Raw genomic sequence first — 22,679 nt, 5'->3', positions numbered from 1 at the left:
CAGCAAGAGGCAGCTGACTGATCCATAGTTTGAATCTGCAGGGTTCATAAGCATGATGGCTGTCTTGGGAAGCTATAATTCCCCAAATTAAATCAACACATCAAAACTAGGCAACACAGTTGATACTACAGGCAGTCATTAGGGAAGGCTTCTTAAAGTGCCATACTAAGTAGATGCTGAGGCTGCACACCTGCAACTAAGCACCACGCAGCCACTCGCTCACTCCGCCCCCCGGTGGGATGGGGGAGAGAATCGGAAGGGCAAAAGGGGAAAACTCGTGGGTTGAGATAAGAACAGCTCAATAACTAAAGTAAAATAAAAATAGAACAGTAGTAATAATAACAATAATAATAAAAACAAGTAATAATAGTACAATAGTAATATAAAGCAAGCAGTGCAGTCTACAATTGTTCACCACCCGCCGACTGATGCCCAGCACGTCCCCCAAGCAGCGATCGTTGCCCCTCCCCCAGCCAGCTCCCCCAGTTTATATACTGGGCATGACGTCAAGTGGTATGGAATAGCCCCTTGGCCAGTCTGGGTCAGCTGTCCTGGCTGTGCCCCCTCCCAGCTTCTTGTGCACCGGGCAGAGCAGGGGAAGCTGAAAAGTCCTTGATCAGTGTGAGCACCACTTAGCAACTACTTAGCACTGCTTAGCAAGAACAAAACATCAGTGCATCATCGACATTGTTCTCATCCTAAACCCCAAACACAGCCCCATACCGGCTACCAAGAAGAAAATTAACTCTTTCCCAGATGAAACCAGGACAACAACGGACAATGCCTTTGAGAAGTGAGAAAGAGCTTTGCCATCTGGGAATGATGAGACTATATTAGTCATTTCTTACCTGCAATCACAAAGAAATGCCTCTATAACATCAGGAAAAGCAGCTGCCTAACTTCAGAGATATTTCTGTCCTAGATAAGGCTAATGCGATTGTTGCCGACCTGTGGAGCCATTTCCTGCATAACAAAGTGAAATACACACTGGGTAAGAAGGGCACAAGCCAGAGTAATGGACAGGAACGTGGCTGACCTTGGAAAGTTCGGTCTCATCACTGGTGCCAGTTAAGTTCAAATGACATGTGAGAAGACAAATACCTTAAGAAGTATTTTCCTGGTCACAGCATTGGAAGTAGAAAATCCTGCACACTTCTTCCCCATCCCAGCAATGATCAGCCAGCCAGGACAAGGCAGTGCAGGCCCTGCCTTAGAAAGAGCACAATGGCTCTTCCCTTTGCCTACATGGAAGATGAAGCTAACAAAGGAGAATCTAGGACCACCTTCATCAAGATGAGTGCTATCAGTGCAGCGGCTGTGCCTCTCATGAGTTCTGGGGACTCAGAGACTTGCCTTTTGGGACACAACCCCCTTATAACCTCCTTTGGAAGCTACTGCTTTGGAGAAACGTCTGGTCTGCATATTATGGCCATTAAAGTACCTTCACTTAATTGTTTACAGATGAATAACAATACTGAAATGCATAGCTGACTTCTAAAAACTGATAACAGGATGAAACAAATGGAAAATATTAGACTCAGATATCAAAGAGGTTAATGCTGAGAAGCTCTGTGCTAATGCTGACAACGAACTTCAAGGAAATTTAGGTGAAACCAAGTAACAAGTTTGCAACTTGTCGCTATTTCAATTTCCATTCTGCATAATTCAGCTTGAGTTCCAAACATCTGAAACTGTATCCTATAGTATCCTAAAAACATTTTGAGTACTATAGGAATGCACGTTGAACAGAACAAATGTATTTGTATCCTGTTTGAGACAGGCAAATTACACGGAACAGGTTTATATGTTCTTTTTTCTTCCCCTAACTTCTGGATAGTGTCAGAGAAAGGAATAACCACACTTCCCTGAATGTACCACACATGTAAATGGCATGATCGATATCCAATAGAAAAGCACATAAAAATACATGCTTAAGTTAACTAGCTTTATGTTATTTATAAACACCTTCTGGATTCAGATTTTGCACTTTGAAACTATACTTCAATTCCTAATTGCCCATCTATGTATTCAGATGATTCACCAGATGTTAAGGGAATTACAAGGGAATCTCTGTCCCTCTAATTACAAGAGATTAAACTAGGAGCCATTTCATACCATTTTGAATGCACATTTAATCCTCATGCTTAAAATTCCCATCACTGACAACACTTATGGAACAGAAATATTTTCCTTTTAATAATACTCTTTAAAGAAAATCACCTACTTATGCTGTCAAAGTCATTAGAAAGACAAATCACAGGCTCATGTGAACCCTGAACACAGAGACAGTAGTTGAATTTATTTTTGCAGAGCTTACTGATACATAACAGGAAAAAAAGGGACGAGGTAAAGAGGAATTGCTAAAAGGCATGCAGAAGAAAAAAATCTGAGATTTGAAAGAACCAGAGGAGGACAGAAGACTGCCCAAGGCACGTCAGCTGTTCAGGAAGAACATCACGGACCACCAAGTCATCAATTTCAGCAGCACTAGAAAATGACATCCTTTAACTAAGTATGTCCTGTTCTGGAAAACAACGTCCTTAACTGATAGATTTGAGAAATATTTACTCAGTATTTTGAGGGGAACTGAAATCCAATATTACCAAAGGTGTCCCGTAAGCAGACAAAAAGAAACTAACTTTACTGTCCAAGGAGTTGACCTTCGTCAGCTCTCCTAAAAAGAAAAACCTTATCATGCCACCCAGGAAGAACCTATCTGCTGCCACACATTCACAATACAACATCAGTTGACTGGGGTAACCGTGTTTTGCTTCAACCTCTGTTACCGTTTTGAAGCAATGACAAATAGGTCAAGTGCCTGATATACAAAAACCTTCCTGATATGTTTTATGCATCTCTTAACAACAGATTGAACACATCAGAGACTAAAACATGTGCATGCCTGTTTACCCATAAACATTCAAGCAAAACTCAAAGAATTCTATTATCTCATGTTATAGTTACAACAAAACGACTATGAAACACATTAACACATTGGTAATGGGAAAGGAAGGCAAATGCATAAATGTAATTAAAAAAAAAAAAAGATGGTCTAAAGACAGGTTAATTTCAACAGTAAGCCATAAAATTTCCTAAATGTCTATTAATGTTATCTTTTAAATCTCTCAGGCTAAAATTGTCAAATGAAGATGCAAACAGATTGAGACATGAAGAAACTCTAATCAGTGTCCATAGACAAATTGCAAGAGACAGCCGTTCCATAGACTCTTCCTTTCATTTAATTTTCCTTCTTTCTCACTCCTGTGCTCTCTTGTGTTCTTTTAAATTTTGTCTTATGACTAAAAGGACAGAGAAAAAGCCTTGTAGTAAGAAACCAAGAAAAATTATGTTCTGGTACGGGCAAGGTATTCTGGATTTGATAAGTTAGAAGATAAGGAAGATTCTGCTTTAAGGCTTTTATCATTCTTGGTGAACGCTTCTATCGCAATGAAAAGAATAAAACAGACCAGATGAATTTTCCGTAGGAACCGCCAAATTAGTCAAGCCCATCAAAGGAGCGTGATGGGGGGAGACAGACAGATCAGAGGGCTTCAACACTTGAGCAAGTTATGACAGTAACATATGAGAGCTGATCTGTAATAACTCTGTGTACATGCTCTGCGACTGCAAAAAATGGGGGGGAAAAAATACCATAGTCCCATTTCATTGAGTTTATATAAGTGTTGAGAGAAACACATGGAGAGCATATGAATCCAAGATACTCTTGAAGTCATGCTTTAAACAAGTGTTAAGTACCATTTTGAGTGGGACTGTATTTGTAGAACCCACATCCTTACATTCTTGGGTAGCCATCAGGAAAATAGTCTACTTATGAAGCCTGAAGCTCTAATAATCTCTGCGATAGTTATACAAAAAACACAGAAATTGATCTGACATTTTGCTTGACACGGTAATGCTATGTAAACTGGCAGCAACATATTAACTGGAAAGAACCAGCAATGAAATTTTAATCAAGTATTTTATTCGCGCTCAAAAGTATATGAAAAATCTTCTGTTATATTTTGTAGTTGCTTTCCCCAATTGTTACCCAGATGCAAGAAAGTAGTAATGTATACATATTTTATCTCCTGTCATTAGGATGTAGAACCAAAAACATGAAGACAAACAAAATGTTTGCATAAAATTCAACTCTGAAAATTTGCTTACCTCCAGCATATGCTACAGGAAAAAAATTGTCCCAAAAGACTGAATTAGTCCATGATGATTTAAATCACATCAAACAAAAAATTCCTTCAGCTTTCCTATGAAAAATTAAAAAAGGGGAAAACACAAACATTCTCTAGTCCACTCTGTTCACTTCACATTAACATTAATAAACTTTATAACAAGGTGCCAAGACTCCCTAAAGAAGTACTCTGTGGAAATAAAGTTCAATTTACCTATTCAAAGAAAATCAAACCACACAACTCAATGATAATAAATCTTTTGCTGCTACTACTATTTAATCACATTCTTAATATATGCAGTTTGGTGCTCTTTTTTCGCACACCTTACGCAAGAACATGCCACCATGGTAGGTGACGCCTTAGGTTCACCAACCAAGCAGCTTTCCAGCTGCTTTGCACCATCTGAACAGCTTTGTGTAGATGGAAGCAGCTTACTGAGGACCTGTGCTGTTGCTCCTGTCTAGAAAAGGTTACAGTCTATGATGCCTAATCAAAGCTCACCGGATTTTTTTGGAAAGATTTCCATTAACTTCAAAAAGTTTTGATCAGGCTCCTAGATGAGAAGGGACATGAACACAGGGGTAGAAAAAACGTGAAAGATTAAAATAAAATTGTAAATCATATTGTATAGCAAAAACGTAGCTTCATCTTTTTTAAAGTATACTTAAAAATTTACGCACATACCGTTCATCGGGTTCTTTATCACTAGGTTATATGAAAAGCAGACTTGTGGGTTGTTCAAAGACAGCAGTTTAATTTATGCAGAGTTGACTGGAAGGGCCATAGGGCTACCACAGGTGATAAATGTATTTGCTAAGGAAAGAGGAAAAACTACTTTTTTTTTTTTTCCTAGTCTGCTTACAGAAAATACAAGAGAGATTACTGTGGCTTTTGAAGGGCAAGATGTAGGTTTCGGCACAATTACTACATAAACAAGAAGACAGGTTGGGTTTTTTTTAAGAATTCATTTTATCCTAAGCTTTAGTCCAGTGAAAAGACACCAGCAAGGAATTATTTAATACACACGATTTTGAAAAGTTACCACAGAGTTCTCTGTTTTGTGTGATTAAAAACAAGTACTCAGCCATGAAATCTTCTATGTACAAAGAAATATACATTAAACCTAGCCCATTTCCTGTGCATTTGTTGTTTAGTTTTTCCATACTGTACTCTTAAGACATTTTTAAATGAATACTGTTTCTTTTCCTATTAACATGTCTCTTTACACGTGCATATGCTGACATTAATGTTTAAATATGGTGCTTAACTTTAAACAAGCATGAAAACGTTTTTGACAAATGAAATAGTAGTGTTCAGAAGCAGTTCTCAGTGTGTGCGTTTAAACACACATAATAGGGTGGTCAGATGAAGACCAACGAAGGCAAAAGCATAGTTGTCCTGCTTGCCCCAACAATTATCTTGGGCACTATGAGAACGGAGCTGTGCAGCAGATGCCAGCTACTTAACAAATTCAAGATTTAACACTACGCACTATGTTCAGTGCAAACACTCTGGGGAAATCTTAGTTTTGTTTGAATCCCAGTATGTAATACTGGGACAACCATTGCACTGACAAGAAAGTAGTGTGAAAAAGTTTGTGCTCTAGGCTGCAAAAATCCCTTTCTCTCCGTTTAAATTCCTTCAATATGCTTAAATAGTGATGAACATCATTAATAATGTTTCAAAGTTTAGCTTTAACCATTAAGGTTTTAAAAGCTTTTAGTAGAATATCAAAGATCCCACTCCAAAATGAATCTGAACTCAGATATAACTGCACGCGTGTGAATCTCCAGCTAAAGCATACAGGACTTTCAAGAAAAGCCAGGAAAGAAAAATCAAGTACTTTTTCCTAAAAGTCTGTATTACTGTTTGAATGAGTTTAAACTTATGGGACTGAAAAGTAATTTCTGAAAAACCATAATATTGGCCAAAGCTCCCTCCCAGCTGACATCTTCTAAAGTAGGTCTTGTTGTGACATTGATAATGACTAGGTTCTGTGTGAGAGAATTTTCAGGATTTAGAGCGCCCTGGTTTTAATCTCATTCACACTGGCACAACACTAGAATTACTTTTTCAGCACCCGTCTTTAATTTCTTAAAATTCTTGAAATTAACAGTCAGTCACAGTCAAATCTCATCTAAATCCTAGGTCTCATACGCTGTTATTATTAGAAGAAACAATAGTCAGTGGAGTAGTATCAACATGAGATGAAATTCTGGACCTTTTTCTTTTAGTTGAGGAAGTCCTCAAAAACCAACCAAAACATACAATTTTCTTATTAGATGCATGGCAGGTGAGCGAGTAGCTCTCAAAGCTGGTTCAGCTTCAGAATTGCCAAAGCATCTTTGCTGCTTCATCCAGGCTTTGTAAGATCCCAGATGAAAACCAAAGGTCAAACATAAAGGCAAAACAGAGGGCAGCAGCTTCGCAATACTTGCCTCACATATGGGGCTGCTTCCATACAGTCAGCTTACTGTGTAAGTACTGCTACTCTGGGTGTTTGCTCCCGCTTCAGATACACATCCTATTTGCTACACACACATAAAGGGTACAGATTTGAACCCTATGGCTACTGGCTAGAGAAGAATCTTACTTCGCAAGGACAGGAGTTGTACATCGCAGAAAATAATGAGGCTTTTACAAACACGACCTTCTAGCTCTTAAGAACCAAAGTTTTAGCTCTTAAGAAGCAAAAAGCCACAATCAATCAATGAGATGGAAGCTCTGCAAATACCCAGCATGTCTGAGTGAAGACATGAAGGCAGCAATTTGGAAAACAGCAACACATCAGCTAATGAAAAACAGAGAGCAATCAGTGTGAAACAGAAGTTACCAAGTGCCAAGTGTCAGGGTTATGCTTGAATCTGTTCAAAGGAGATGATAGTCTGTAAGTATTATGTCTTTGGTAGTCGTTGTCATCAGAACAGAACCGGTTATCAGGTAGAGATCAGCCTCTTTGAGCTATTGCCTGTTAGAGCCTTCACATCCTATTTTCTTGTCTCTTGTTTTGGGCCTGCCCTGACACTCGGTGTTGATAAGGGACAACAATATGAGGGGGAAAAAAGTTAACACTTGTAAATCGAAGAATCATTCTTTCCATCCCCAAAGATTCAAAACTTAAACAACAACGTCATTTTTTACAAAGAGATGCTTAAATTACTAATTATACAGGAAGGACATAAACGTTCAGCAGAGATTTCTTTATTGATAGAAGCAGACTGATGGCCTTGTACTATATGAGAAGAAGGAACTACTTTCTAAAGCAGCACAAACCAATTTCTAAACTGCCACTAGAAAGAATTAAACACCATGTACTTAGAGTAGATATTTTTAAAAAACAACAATCCCACGTACTCTTCAAACACATGTAGTATGTGCCAATAATAAAACAGCCGGCAGATCTTACTCTCTTTCAGAAAGCACTATTTCTAAATGGGATTAACAAAGGTTAGTAATCAGTGGGATGCTAACTTGTTCCTTTTGTGATCAAGGAGCACAACATCTTTTGTGGTAATACTTGATGATAAGAGGTTGTTAGAAAGTTAAAAAAGAGAGGCAAGAACAGGGAAAAATTTGCTGAACTGAGCAAGCTGCTCAGTAGGCAGAGTCTATTAAAACAAACCCCACATTTCAATACCTCCAACTGCAAAGTTTTACAAAGACCTTTGTAGATCTTATCAACGTATAAAGTAGATAGTATGTATGGAATGAGGCACTGTGTCCTGGAAAGCTGCATTTCTGAAAAGGATCTATTATGCAAAGCAGAAGAAAATATCAACCATAAATAATCTTCCACTGCAATACTGGAGCTAGGGAGTCCTTTGTTTTACAAAGCGGAGAACAGCAACTAGAAGCATCAAGGCTATTTTACTTCTCTACATTACTAAGAATCGGAATTCAGCACACAGTTCTGCTTTCTACAGTTAAAAAAGGCCTTTGAGAAAATGGGGTAGACATAGCAAAAGGGACATAAAAATAATCACTGTCTCATTGAAAAAGTATTTCATGTTAGGAATGAAGTACATATAGATATCTACATTGTGAAAAATAGTGCTATGGTAAGAAACCTGACAGCTCTAGCTGGCAAACAGATTTACAGAACAAAGCAGCACCACGTGCAGAGATACAGGTTTGGATTCTGACTGGATTTCAAAAGCTCAGTCACAAGAAAACCAAAAGGTACTTTGGCTGCAGAGTTTCTGCATATTCTTTCCAGGAGAAAACCAAGAGCAATAAACAACTTTTCAATCTAGCACAGTCATGAGAAGAATTTTTAGCCCAAAGGTGAAGCTAGACTACTCGAGCTTTTGTAAACACACACGTTTTTCTCAATGAGGATGCTAAATTACTAGAACATATCAGCATGGAAAGTTATGGCTTTTCGTTCTACTTATTTATGCTTTTAATCTAAAAATCAAGCCTAGATATTCTATGAAATGTGTTAGTTCAAAGAGGCGGCTTCTGGACTCAGTAGAAGAACTGAGTGAAATTACCTGGGATACACAGCGGAAGAGAGCAAATGACCTAGTGGTCCCCTTCAGCTGAAAACACCTGGCCTGAAGAACTTACAGGAGAAATGTCTGGTTTCAATGTACCTTTTTCTTTTTTTTTTTTTTTTAAAACACCGCAGAGGACATCATAGCAGGCAACTAACAGAAGGCTGCAAAGTTGCATATGTGAGGGAAGAAGAGAGCAGTTAAGCAGCTTTAGGAAGTAAAGAATGGAAAGGAGACTGAAAGAAACATGGTTTGGGAAGGAGGGGACATAAAACCTTGATTGCAGTGGTAGTTCAAAATGGTAAGGATTAATGATAGAACCTTGTAGTGTCAGGGCACACAGAGGAAAATGAAACTGAAAATGTTCAAACAGGGATGACCATTAGCCTCCACGTCTTTTTGGCTCTCAATGAGGCCCATCAAGCACCTCAAGATGTCAATAATGTTCATATACATAGTGGGGAGGCAAAATAGATAACTTGTGAATTAAGATTTTCTTGTGCCCTGCAATGCAACTATTCTCTTCCAGGCATCTCACATTATACAGGGTGTTAAAAGTAAAATTTGCTAATCATAGTGGTGAAGAAGAACACTTCATTCTCTTCCTCTTATCTGTATTAACAAATACCATATCCTTTCTCTGTTTCCTCTACTCCAGAGTGAACAGTATCAAATCCTTTAATCTTTTCTTACTGGTCAAGTTTTCTAGATCTCTAGTGATTCTCATTTATTCCCCCAAGACAGTGTCTCCAGTTTGTGTACATCTTCACGAATTCAGACAAGACTTGTGAAGAAGTCTAGTAGCGGATTTATTAGCACTGAGTGGAACAATTATTTCTCGCATCTTAAAAAGAATACTGTCATCTAGTTCCTCTGTTCTAGTATGATAGTTCTGTATTACACAAGAATAAAAATAAAAATCTTGCATCAGCAGAAATGGTATCCAATACCTCGAAGGGGAGGATTAAAATAAAATAAAAAAAACATATATAGATAAAGCCTTGTCTTCAGGTCTGCAACTTTATTCATTTGGAAAATCTGGCTTTAGAATTGAAAACACTGTAGAGTGCCTATCTTGAAACAGCAATAGATGAAGGGATGAATCAAAGCCACATCAGAAACACTTCAATGTTTTCATTCCACAATCGCTCAGGTTCTCTCCTTTCCGCAGAAACATAATGCCTTTGCAAACAACTGTATCAACATAAAGCCTCCCCACCTCATGGCTTTTCATTCTTGAGGTCAACACAGGTAAAATGCATCATGCAGTGCTGTCAAGCATGACAGCAAATTAGAGCACACCAAAAACACATGAAAAATGGAAGGCATTTTCCCACTGAATTCAAAAGATTCCTGCAGTGCAAGTTATTTGACAAGCTTTGTTGCATAAGAATTCATACATCTTTGCTGACTAACGTTTTCAGACTTTATTAAAAATCAAAAGTTTTTGTAAACCCCTTAAAAATTCTATTTAACTTGGGAGAAGTGTATCTTCGGGTTTTTTTTTTTGGGCTGCTTGGAGATGGCTCATCAGTTGGAAATTCTTTGCCTCTTATATGATGCGCTTTTATGTCTGAAAGCGGTGAAATTATATCACTGCAACATCTTCTGCAAGGTGTGCAAACTATTGTCAGATTTGCGGATGCGAGGAGATAGATGCACAAAACCTGCCTACTACAAAGGAGCAATTTTTAGCAAGAGGATGGTACACTGACTGGCATATGGTAACACAAAGTTGATTTGTAAAATCATTAGTAAAATTAGAGGAAATCTTACTTACAGGTAAGAGTACGCAGTTGTGTTAGATAAATAGTCATTAACATGCACAAACCTCACCAGATATTAAGTCTGACCAGTAACTACATTCTGCCACTTTAGGTGATTGAATTCAAACCAAGAATGCTAACAAGCTGCCGGAATTGCCGTGTTTCAGTTTGTGTTACAAAAGGAAACAACAAAACACCATTTAATTCTGCAGAGAGATTAATTTTTCTCTTGCACATTGTGCATTAACAAGAATACCTATTTTTAAGTGACCAGATACAGTAACATTTCTAGATTTTATAGGCCTGTGACTTACTATAATGTTGTATTAGAATCTGCGAGAACTGTGTAGCTCACAGAATTACAAAAGCCTGTATTCTTGTACCTTCTTAGGTGCCAGCTTCAATCAAAACCCTGAGAAGTTATTCAGAATGAAGGAGCCATACTCCTTGTCTAGAAAAACATTAACAAGCTTAAAGATAAAAGGCTGAAGCTCCTTTTATCAGCCTCAGGGAAGCCTGGATCAGCCCCTGGATCAACTTCCTGACTGAACAGTCTAAGTCTTTGGAAAGCAAGAGCTAAGAAAAAAAGGTGGAAAAATCACATACTACCGGAGAACTGCTAGGTTTTCCTTAGGGTTTTCACCCAACCACACCTCCTCCATGCAATTTATTTGCAGTAGCACCAACCAAATACAGGTGAGAAGGCCTCTGAGTGAAATCCCAGGCCAACCAGAATTAATAGCAAAGCTCCCACTAACTTTAGCAGGGTCAGATTTTCACCCTGCGGACCTGGGATCACATTGAGCAAAATGCACAGAACACATTCACACTTTAGATCAGATTCTAAATTTTTCTTTCTACAGAGCTATTTTTTAGTAGCTAGAAGTACGTAATACAATATTTTCTTTAATATTTTATGGACTGCAAAGACTCTTTAGTGCATTTCAGTAGGATTCCTTCATCCAAAAGGAATTCTAAGTTTTAAAATCACATTCCACACAAGGTTTGAAAGAAGCCTGAACTAGTCCCACAAAGTTCACATCAGCAAAACATCGTAGCTTTCAGTATCAGCAAGCTCTCTTTACTCTTTTGGCAGCAGTAATTGAAAACAAGGTCTAGAGGGCAGCAATGACAGGAGTGTCAAAAGGTTAAGCGTTACTAAAAAACTACAAAATAAAAAAAGGTGAACTGTACAGGTAAATAAAGGAGTTACTTATATAAAATATCACCAAACATAAACCAGGTGGAGAGGCATTGAACTAAGCAAGTCCAACTAAGCTGATCTTCGTGTGAAAATCACCAAGGAAAAATAACAAATACTTCTGAAATCAAATATGGTAAAGTCAAAAATAACCACTCTAGTTTTACTGCATGCATTGCTCCATTATAAATCTTTGAACAAACTTAACTTTATGCTATCTGTACACTCACTCCAGGAATAAATCATGAAAACCAGCTGAACCTTACCTACTTTGTATTCAATTTGTACCAACATTTGGTCTGGGAAATGAACTGCAGGCTCAACACTGAACACTCATAATTCATAACTGCCAGTGTGCACCAATAATTAGTGGGTTAAAATTCTAGTACTTCTGCCCAAATGGGCAGGAATGGGTACAGTTCCTTGAGTTAGAGGGATCGACTTTTCTGAAAGCTGCCAGCCATTCTTTCTCACGCATATCACTGATAAAGGTTTCCCAGCAGCTCTCTTAAATAGCAGAGCAAGTAGTTATCCAGATAAAGATCCTAAAGGAATCTTTTTTACCTTCAGGTTAGACAAAATTCTATTATTCAAAAGGTATACTTCCCATTAAAGGGTGAAACTTCTGTCCGGAAGAACCTGATTGCGTTAGTGCAAGGGAAGTGACAAGACAGAGAAAAACGGATACACCTTCTCCTCGCATTTGGTACACACATGCGTGTGCTTCATTGACCAGTTTCGATGCAAAATCAAATGCTTTTAAGAGGATTTTAGAAGCTAGAACATAAAACCAGAAAATAGCAGGCTCTTTCTTGAGTGTTGCTGACGCAGTTGCAAGCTGTACTAAAGCAGTGTACATTCTCTCCCGCTACTGGGCCTTTAGGTATTTTTTCCTGAATTGTACAACAGCTATTACAGTTGTGCCTTCTTTCCAGCACTCCCTTGGGAGGTAAATGTCCCTGAGGGAACATGTTTAATGCATTTCTAAGCACCAAAGCCATCAAAAGACTAATCCAGATAGAATTTCTGTTAAAAGCATTTCCCTGTGCTACACCAGTAATGACAGCATTGACTTTTCCACCTTCTTTCCCACACCAAGCAAGTTTTAAGTGAATTTCCAGAAGTTACTTGCTCGGCACACCTTCCTGTAGCCATGTGCTCTTCCTGTACTTGTGCCAGTCCCATCAGTATGCAACAACCCTTCAGTCAGTACATACTTTTGTTATAAGCGTAGCTGCACACACTTATTGCCACAGCTTTCCTTACTCTGTCTGTTGATATCTGGACCAGACAGATGATGAAGTAATCTAGCTGAAAGAATCACTCCATTTAGCAGAGACTGAAAGTGCTGTTAATGAAAACATCTAGTAACTGACTCCCTTTGTGTCCCTGGGTGTATAAGGAATAAGAATTACCATCTGTTTAGTCATGTCATTCCTTTTTCCCCATTGTTTCTCATCATTATTATATTACCCCACTCAGTCACGCCACAAAGACTTGTATATTGACCAAGTGACAGCAAAATAAGATGTCTGTAAGAAACACAGGTAGCAGCTCACAGCACCTTCTCCTGGGTGCTAAGTGAAATGTAAGCAAAAAATACAACTCCAATCTTTCTAAATTAATAGCCCCACTTGATTTTCATTCCATCAGTTGCACACTACTTCAAGAAGAGCTAGAAAATAATTGGCTTGTGAAATCTAGCTTGTTTTTTCCATCCCTGTCAGCTGGCCAACGTTCAACCTTTTTCTTTCAGCATAACCAGAGGAAGCACAAACCAAAAGCCATTTTCAGCCTGTCACAGCTTTGTCTCCCAATTACTCTCCTGGCTCCTAAAAGAGAAGATCTTTCCAGCTGTAAAGTTGCCAAGGATACAAAGTGCCAGCCATGGGGAATGCGTTGGTGCATTCTTTGCTTATGAAACAGGTCTTCCAATTTCCTGAAGCCCGGTGTAACAACAGCTGAATGAAATGATTTGCTTATCCAAACCTTAACTAGAAAGGAAATAATTTCCTTCAAGCTATGAATACTGTACACATTCCCATCTGCCTACTATTCCATCTTCATTTGTAAACATGAGAAACTTGTCCCTGACAGGATCACAGTGAACCAGAGGTGTGGTTGATCTAATATTGAAAATGTTTTTAATGTCCCTTAAGCTACATAATCTTTCATATACAAGCAAAGCGACAATACCAAATGACTGGTTCCAAATGGCCAATTACTTCCTGGACAACTGAAAATAAACAAGTCACATTTCATTGTTTTGCTAACTGATACCCTCAGTGCACTGCCAGAAAAGAGGAAGCGCTACCCTACAGGTGGGATAAAGAAACCACTGGAAGTCATACCCAAGGTACTTGTGTTCATCCTCAAGTCATAAAATGAATGGGTTCATCTCAGCTAATCAAAATGTCTCAGCTAATCAAAATGCGTCAGCTAACCAACGTGCAAGATAGTTCTTAATCCATAACAGAATGCTTATTTCTCAGGCATGTACTTATCTGTAGCTGGACTGGTTCATAGCAGATGGTGGGCATAAAACTACAATGATTTATATGGCTACAAGAACAGAAACAGACTGATTATAGATAGAACATAATAACTGGTTTTCAAGAGATCAAGATGCAAATTTTCTGGTTTGCAATAATTAGAATAGGAACCCTTAGCAAACTCAAAGAAGCTATTGCTTTTCAGTGACTATCCTCATAACTATCAATGCGGATTTCTTTTTATCAAGTCTGCCAATTTTGGGCAAAACATTTTAATGGTGTTTCAGACTTGTTTTGAGGTCCGTTAGGAAATACTCACAAATTGAACTTTTTGTCAAATGCTGTGTTAGAATGCTACTCTGACATGTTCTATGCACTCAGGATTACATCAAACTAGTCAGGAAGTTTACAGAGATTATTGTGAAGGCAGATCCTTACACAGAAGTTATTTAACTGAATTGCAAACTTATTTTACAGATCTTCCTGTCTGTCTTTAAGAGGAACTTGTATAAAATTTTGATGAATCCTCAGTGAACTTAATTCATGTGGATCATTGAGGAAAAATATTGCAGTCTACAGGAAAAAACCAATATACAAACAGAACAAAACAGATTTTAAAATAAAAGTCATTGAAGGAATATGCAAAAAATGCAACATACACATGTCAATATAAATAATCACCAGTCCACTGAAGCCTTTGAAACAATAACAACCTATGCAAAACAAGGATGTGCTTCTGTATAAATAAGAGCAAAATGGACTTAAGCAGCCTATCTTACCATTTTGCCAGGCTCTCAGCCATGATCTAGATCAACTGAACTCTCCTTCTTTAACAAAGGTTAGTGTTAATTTTCTCTTTTGATTCAGTAGTTGGCCATGAATCCAAAACCATCAATGCTCCACCTTGCACGGTTGAATTTTTGTAACATGCACAGCTGACCATGAGGGACTGTCACTGCAAACAGTTCTCCATAAAGGCCACTGAACAAACAGTATTGTGACAACAGTATATTCCACTAAGACTTCATAGCTTGCCATAACAGTTTGCATTAATTGTGACATTATACATTAAAATGCATAAAATATTCTGATTTGTGTTCTTATGTGTTCATGGCACTTTTACATATTACTTATAAAGAAATAATAGATGACTTGTTTATTTAATGTCAACAATCTTCCAGATGGTATACTTCTAAGATATGTATAATTAAGCATCTTAATCTTACCATTGTCTTCAATGGAGAAATAGAAGATGTCACTGGTAGCGTTATCACCTTCTTTCAGGATGTAGCTGATCTTCATGTCATCAATATCGGCTAAGAAAAGAATACGCTAAATGAATCACTGGAGAATTTTACTACAGAATATAGGACACAGTTCATTCTACCTTTACTATTTGATTACTTACTAATAAGTCGGCTAATTTGTGGATAAAGTATTTCATCAACCAAACTTGTGTAACGTGGCATGGCTTCTTACACTGGTCTATACTCAGCGACACAACATATATTTAGTTATTAGCTCAAGGAACAATGGCAAAAAGACAGTGAGATATAGTTTACCATAAATTTTTATTATAATATTTTAAATACTAAAGTCACATTCTTGTTTCAGCACGTTAGGAAGGATTACTTTGCTATAACTAAATTGAATCTATTGGGAGTAAAGCCTATTTTTTTAAAGATCAGTTTAACTAATTTTTTAAGCTCTTCTGTGACACAAAACTGTTGCAGGTGCATTGGGAGTGAATATGAGAATGTATTAAACGAATCACAAATAGGTCTAAAAGTCAATAAAATTTTGATTTGATCTTTCTAGAGAATAGGGGGAAACCATCAGGATACTTCTATTACCCTGAAGTTGCAGGTCTATTATCCCGTGCCACATTTCATCAATGTGAAGACTTCGGAGAAGTCTTCTACTTTTGCTTTTATTTTAGTTAAATAAACAACAATTTCATTTGATATAAAAATGTTTGGGATATACCTAAATGTTCTTTATACTCTGTTCAGCATTAAGCTGTTCCAGAGCTAATTCTGATCTACTAAGAGACTTACTCCCCTGGGGTTACCAGTTGCTCTTATTCTGGCATGACAGATTTGGGTGCTTTCTGTCAACTGAAAATGCATGAAACATTCTTGAATGAATAGCAAATGATTTTTCACAACACTGTAGCTTGGCAGATGAACTGCAGACTTCTAAAAATAAATTGTGTTATCATAATCTTAGAGCTACAACCTGTCTGGAAGTTACAGATAAAGACATAAAATGGAAATAAAGACTCTTTCTCTCCTCAGATTGTTTTCTCTTGCAGAAGAAAGGTAACATACCTGAGCACATAAAAATAATGGAGACCTCTAAACCCATTATAGTGTCTAATGAGAATTTTGGTAAATCTTGTCCCCCCTGCTAACAGTCAAAGCACACTGGAGGCTGGCAAAGTCTAGGCTGGAAGTTTCCTTGTAAAAGCTTTCAACGCACTATTCTACCCAGGACAGATGAATCACAGTCCTAAACCCAGCAAACTCCCTAAGATCGGCTGGAGCACGAGGACATTTATACAGAGTCTGGCTGCTGTCGCTGTGCCCTACCACCCTCTAAGGCTCTTCCCTCTGCACAGGTTTGGTGGAGCTGACCTAAAGGAGGCCTCCCTACCTACTGAGCTTTCTCTGTGGAACAGAATCACACAAAACGTAACCCAAACTACTGAGGTGATACTGGGTGTCCCCTGCCCCGCCTGCCTTTTTTTTTCAATACTAGATCCAGTGATGTGCAGAAATGTTAAGCACCTTTCCAAACAACTTTCTCTGAAGACAACAGTGATTTTTGAGCCTGGGTTCAATTTCCAGGCAGGCAAACAGGTACTTCAGTCTTCAAAAATAAACTGGTGCAGGATCTGCAAATCACCATTTCAGCTTTTATCCCGTCTTCTTATGAGCAGTACCATGCTATGTACATGGTAAGATGTACATTTAGCGCACAGTAGGAAACACATTAATGCATGCACATACAACACGGAACTTTTCTATTGTGTCTTCATAGGTAAAACAAAACTTCATTTCTAAAATGCATGTATTATAATTCTGATTATTTGCATATACTTTGTAGTTTAAAAGACATTACTTTCTAAATCCCCTGAAACAAAGATTCAAATAATATTACACAAAATAACGGCTCATTGAGCCCAATGTTTATAAGCAAATACAACCACCAGCACCAACCTTGCATAAACGTTCTAACGCTCTCATTTCCAAGGCCAGTATTAATGATGAAGCCATGCTCCGGCCCATCTGTTATTTTGTATTTCAACAGCTTGTGTGGGCTGTCTCGATCCTCTGCCTTTAGTGCCTTACTAGTGATCAGGAAGCCTAGATGCCCAGCTGGAAGTCTTCTCAGCGTAGGGGCACCCTTGTTCACCACTAACTGTGGCACTCTGTTGTCCAGTGAACTGATCTGAATCCTCATCATCTGGGGTTGATGGATCTCCTTGCTAGTGTCAGGGAAAACATAGAAGTTTGTGTGGGTCCCATCAGTCACAGAGAAGGAAAAACTATCCTGGCTGGTTTCTGTACCATCATGTCTGTAGGTGATAAGATTCTCATTCAAGTCTTGTTTGGTGAAGCTGGTGACTGGGTAGCTGTTGTTGTACAAAATCTGGCCGTGCACTGGAACTTGAGTGACCGTGAATAAGAGTAAATGGTCAGGTGTATCCCCATCTTCCACGGTCAGTTCAAAAGGGGTAATCAGCCTGGTCTCCCCTTCCTCAACAAGCAGGTTACCAATAGTTAGAATTGGCTTTTTATTGTCCACATCTGTGATGGAGACCCTGAAGGCACGGAAGACTGGGTTATACCCATCTGTCACTTCAAACTCAAAACTGTCCATCTTCACCTCATCCTCTGCAGTGTGAATGTAGTAAATCTTGTTGCCAGCAAGTTGGAGTTGAGTGAAGGAAACAACAGGTACTCCAGGACTGTCTGAATTCTCTAGATGGCCCCGGGTTGGCGACCGAGTGACACTGAAATGCAAATTTTCATCAGGACTGTTAACATCACTTGTGCTGAGCAGATCAGTTGTGAGTGTCACCTTTCCACCTTCTTTCAGAGTTACACCCTTGTTGATCACCTCAGGGAAGACCATATCAATGCTACCAATGGTAATATAGAAGTACCTGTCTATCAAGGCATTAATACCATCAGTAACATCAAATTTAATCAGGTCACGCACTCCATGTAGGCCAGTATGAACATAGCGGATAAAACCCTGGTCTAAATCATCTTGTGTGAAGTTTGTGCCTTGTGTAATGTTGCACAGCACTTCCCCTTGTCTGTTCAGATGCTGCAAGAAACCCTGCACAGGTGCCAAACGGATAACATAAACAAGGCTCTTGTCCTCCGAATCAACGTCTGTGGCTTTAAGGTCTTGACTAGAGATGACCTTTGACTTGCCAGTCTCAACTTCCAGACCACTGTTGATTGCCATTCTGGGGGTCTCATCATCTACCAGGATCACCATAATCGGCACGTTCTGCTCCACTGTGTGCTGTCCATCAGTCAGCTGAATTTGGAAGCTATCTTCTTTCGTCTCTGAGTCATCGTGTTCATACACAATGCTGGAAGCCTCCTGGATCTCCTCCGGGGTGAAGCTGTGAACAGGCACAGTGCCTGCGGACAGCTGCTGCACAATCTGCCCATGCTTAGGAGGGACAGCAATAACAAAATGCAGTTCATCTGGAGGCATATCTGCATCGGCTCCGTTGAGGATGGGAGTGTCAATCACCAGGCTCATCCCCTCAAGCACTGTGAATTCACGCACAAACAGCTCCGGCTTTTCATCGTTGGTGGGGAGGATGACAATGGGGAAGAACTGGTGAGGTGAGAAGTTAACGCCATCAGAGCACTGGAAAGTGAATCTATCCTCCACAGGCTCCACACCTTTGTGAATGCTCTGCACATAGCTGACATGGCCCAAACGAACATCTTTGATGGAAAAAGCACTAATGGCAGTACCAGCTCTAGACTTCTCAGACCCTGGGGCTGGAGAGACATTCTCCAAATATCCTGAAGTGGACTGAACAGTGACAATGCACAGGATGTCATCTCTGGGAGTATCTACATCTTCCACATCCAGCTGATTCAGAGTTAGAGTACTCTTCCCTCCCTCGAGGACACTGAGGGGCTCTGCCGCAACCATCACTTCAGGTGCAATGCTGTCCACAGGCAATACAGTTACAGCCACACGCACCCTTTGTACTGTGCTGCCTCCCACCACCCATTCACTGGAGAGGTCAGAAATGGTGAGATTGAAGGAATCATACCTCTTTTTCAAGCCAATCTCTCCGCTGGTGTGAGCATAGGCTACTGCTCCACTGATGAGGTCATGCTGGGTAAACTTTTCTGATCGCACTCCATCCACGAGGATGTCACCCAGCTGGGGGGGATCCTGCACAATGAAAGTCAGCACCAAGTCATCTGTATCCTCATCTGTACCCTGGATAAGTGACGTAGTAATTTCAGTAGCACCATTTTCCAGGACATCAATGGCTGCTCCCACCAGCCTGTGACCACCAGGGAGAGTGATACTTGGGCTTTCATCATCCACAGGCTGCACAGCAATCTTGACTATGATTGGCACATGATGGACTCCATCACTTACTTCCAACTGATAAGAATCACTGGCAAACTCATCGCCACTGTGCTTGTAGGAGATGCGCCCACCAGTAATATCATCTAGCAAGAAAGATTCCCCTTGCACGATCAGACCCTCCTCCAGGTAATATAAATGGCCATGCTCCGGAGTTTGAGTTACAGTGAAGACAATCTGGTCTACAGATGTGTCCTCATCTGTGGCATCCAGTTGATGGCTGGTGAGAAGGAAGCTGTTTCCCTCAAGCACACTGAAGCCTGTATTGGTGATCTGAGGTGGCTGGTTGTCCACTGGCTGCAAGAAGAGAGTAAAGGTACCTTGTAGAGAATTGCCAGCTGAGTCCTCTACAAGGAACGTGAACTGAACCACCCGTGGTGTGATCCCCAGCTCCTGATCCGGGGGTCGATATGCCACCTTGTGGTGGTTGACCTGGGCTTGGGTGAAACACGTAATGGATGTCTCGGGACTGTCAGCCAACACAATCTCTCCAGTGACCACAGAGTGGTTCTCATCTGTGTCTGTTGGGGGTGTCAGTAAAGTGTACTTCAGCTCCCTGTCATCCGTATCCAGGTCAGTGTACCGTAAATAGTGCTTCTTAAAGACAGTCAGCTGGTATTCCTGCACTGTCATCTGCAGGCTAGTACCTGGGTACAGTGCAGGTGGCAGGCTGTCTACCGGTTGGACTTTGACAGTGAGCACATGCTTCCCTGACCGGTTAGGGGGGTCGTTGTCATCCTGCAGCTGGAACACAATGCGGCCCATCACTGGGCTGGCGCTGTGAGCTCCCGTGTGCCTGAAGAACAGCCTCCCATCGAGGATGTCCTGCTGCAGCCACTCGTTCACCACCCTCTCATACACGTGTTCATCCTCCACAAAGTGCCAGGGGGAAGAAGAGGAGTCACTCTCCGATGCTGCTCTGCTTTCTTTGCTCTCATAAGATGCTGGTTGCTCTGCCTGACGCAGCAGCAGCTCACCAAAGCGGTGGGAGCGTAGTCGGGACACTGCAGAGTCCCCAACCAGGACAAATCGGATAGAGGCATCATCAGAGTCAATGTCTGTGGCACTGAGGACAAAAGGTGGGATTTGGACAGTCTGGTGCTCGCTCAGCACCAGCCCCGTATTTGCATTCAGCAGCGGTGGCTGATCATCATCAGGAGCAATAGTGATGGGGTACAGAAATTCGACCTGGTGCTGCCCATCTGCCATACGGAAAACAATGTTGTCACTGTAGCTGTGCCCACTGCCATCATGCTGGTAAATCACCTGCCCTGCTGCTAGCTCTGCAGCAGTGAAGTACTTGCGGCTGGGTGGTACTCCCAGTACCTTGAGGTTCCCGTATCGCAGGCCCCGTATGACCCAGACCTTCACCTCTTTCAGATTATCCTCATCACTGATCTCCAAGTTGCCAGACAGGGGCCGTGACTGGCCCTCAAAGAGCATCAGCTGTGGGCCGGCCACGTGACTGAAAGTGGCTACAGGGGCCAATGTGTTCATGGGCTTTACCAGGATCATGAAAGCAAAAGGCTCTGAGGAGGCACCGTCAAGGTCCAGCACTTCCATTTCCACCTGGAAAAGCCGCTCCTGGTCAGAGTCCAGGGTAGGGGGCTGGTAGGCAATCTTCAGCTCCCTCACCTCCTGCTGTGAGAAGGCAATGAGGGAATGACTGGGGTCATCGGTGCTGAGCAGGAAGCCTTGCTGCTGTGGGTCACTGGGCCAGACAGAGGTGAGGTTGAAGATCAGGAGGTCCAGTGGGGTCTCCAGGTCCTCAGCAGCCAGCATGTCCAGGGTGAGGGCTGTGAGTGCAAACTGGTCCACCTCCATCATAAGCAATGCCAGGAAGCTGGGCTTGGGCGGAGTGTTGTCGGCCCCTTCGTGGATCCGCACCAGCACCTGGAAGTACTCCTGCCGCTCCGGGCCGGCGGCAGGCAGCACGGACACCCGCGCCGGGATGCGGTCCCGGCCGGGGGAGGCAGTGGCCGCCGTGTGCTGGTAGCGGATCCCCGCTTGCAGCACAGCGGAGCAGTCTCCGCTGTAGCCAGCGGGCAGGGGCTGCCCCTCGGCATCCAGCAGCCGCCCGTAGGCGGGAAGGGGGCCGACGCCGGCGGCCTCGGGGGGCAGCAGGGTGAGGCGGCAGCGCCGGCCGGGCTCGCCTTCGGGGAAGCCCAGCACCTTGCCGTCCAGGGGGGCGCTGAGCCCCCACAGCTTCTCCACGGGCAGCGGCAGGTTGCGGCTGAGCAGGCGCAGCGGCTGAAAGAGCACCTCCACCTCCAGCGTGAAGGGCACGACGAGGGTCCGGCGGGGCGAGTCGTAGCGGAGCTGGAGGCGCAGGCGGTAGCTGCCGGGGCTGCGGGCCCCGAAGTGGGTGTAGGTGACCCGCCCGCGGGCGAAGGCGCAGGGGAAGCGCGGGGGCTGCAGGGCGCCGGCGGGCTGCGGGCCTGGCCCGCTCCCCAGCACCGCAACGGCACACCTGTCCCCCGGCCGCACCCGCAGCACCAGGTCCGCGGCCGGGTCCAGCGAGACGGAGCGGCCGAGGGGGACGCGCACCCCCCGCGTGGAGACCAGGATAGCAGAGGCGTCGGGCTCCACCGGGGGCTCCGCCGCCCCCCGCGCGCTCAGGAGCCCGAGCAGCAGCAGCGATGCGGCCGGGACTCCCCGGCGCCCTCCGGCCATGGCGCGGCTCCTGCCGGGCGCCCTCTGCTCTGCACGGTCTCCCGCCCCGCCGTGGCTACTAAAGGGCCGGGGCGGGGTCGCCGCCCAGGGCTGGGAGGTGGGAAGAAGGGACCTCCCCCAGCGCCGCAGCGGGGGCCACCGCCGCCCCCCGCCGGGGCTCGGGGCCGGGAAGCGCCCGTATGCCAGGCCGGGGCAGCGAAAAGCCCGAGCGACCCAGGTCC

General features: G+C 42.2%; 1 protein-coding gene across 1 annotated transcript in view; it reads right to left on the bottom strand.

Moving 5' to 3' along the window:
- The window catches only part of FREM3 (FRAS1 related extracellular matrix 3), a 72,445-nt gene extending 49,987 nt beyond the window's left edge, over positions 1 to 22,458 (bottom strand). The window contains exons 1-2 of the mRNA XM_087737871.1: positions 17,364 to 22,458; positions 15,369 to 15,458 (exon numbers count right to left, since the gene is read on the bottom strand). Of these exons, the coding sequence (XP_087593997.1) occupies positions 15,369 to 15,458; positions 17,364 to 22,458 (5,185 nt within the window). The remainder of the gene's footprint in view (positions 1 to 15,368; positions 15,459 to 17,363) is intronic.
- Positions 22,459 to 22,679: the final 221 nt, after the last annotated feature.

Source organism: Nipponia nippon, unplaced genomic scaffold (genome assembly GCF_047370975.1).
Source record: "Nipponia nippon isolate SJK-2023a ecotype South Korea unplaced genomic scaffold, ASM4737097v1 scaffold_6, whole genome shotgun sequence".
Taxonomy (NCBI): domain Eukaryota; kingdom Metazoa; phylum Chordata; class Aves; order Pelecaniformes; family Threskiornithidae; genus Nipponia; species Nipponia nippon.
Note: the sequence above shows the minus strand (reverse complement) of the source record. Positions and strands in the feature narration are given on the sequence as shown.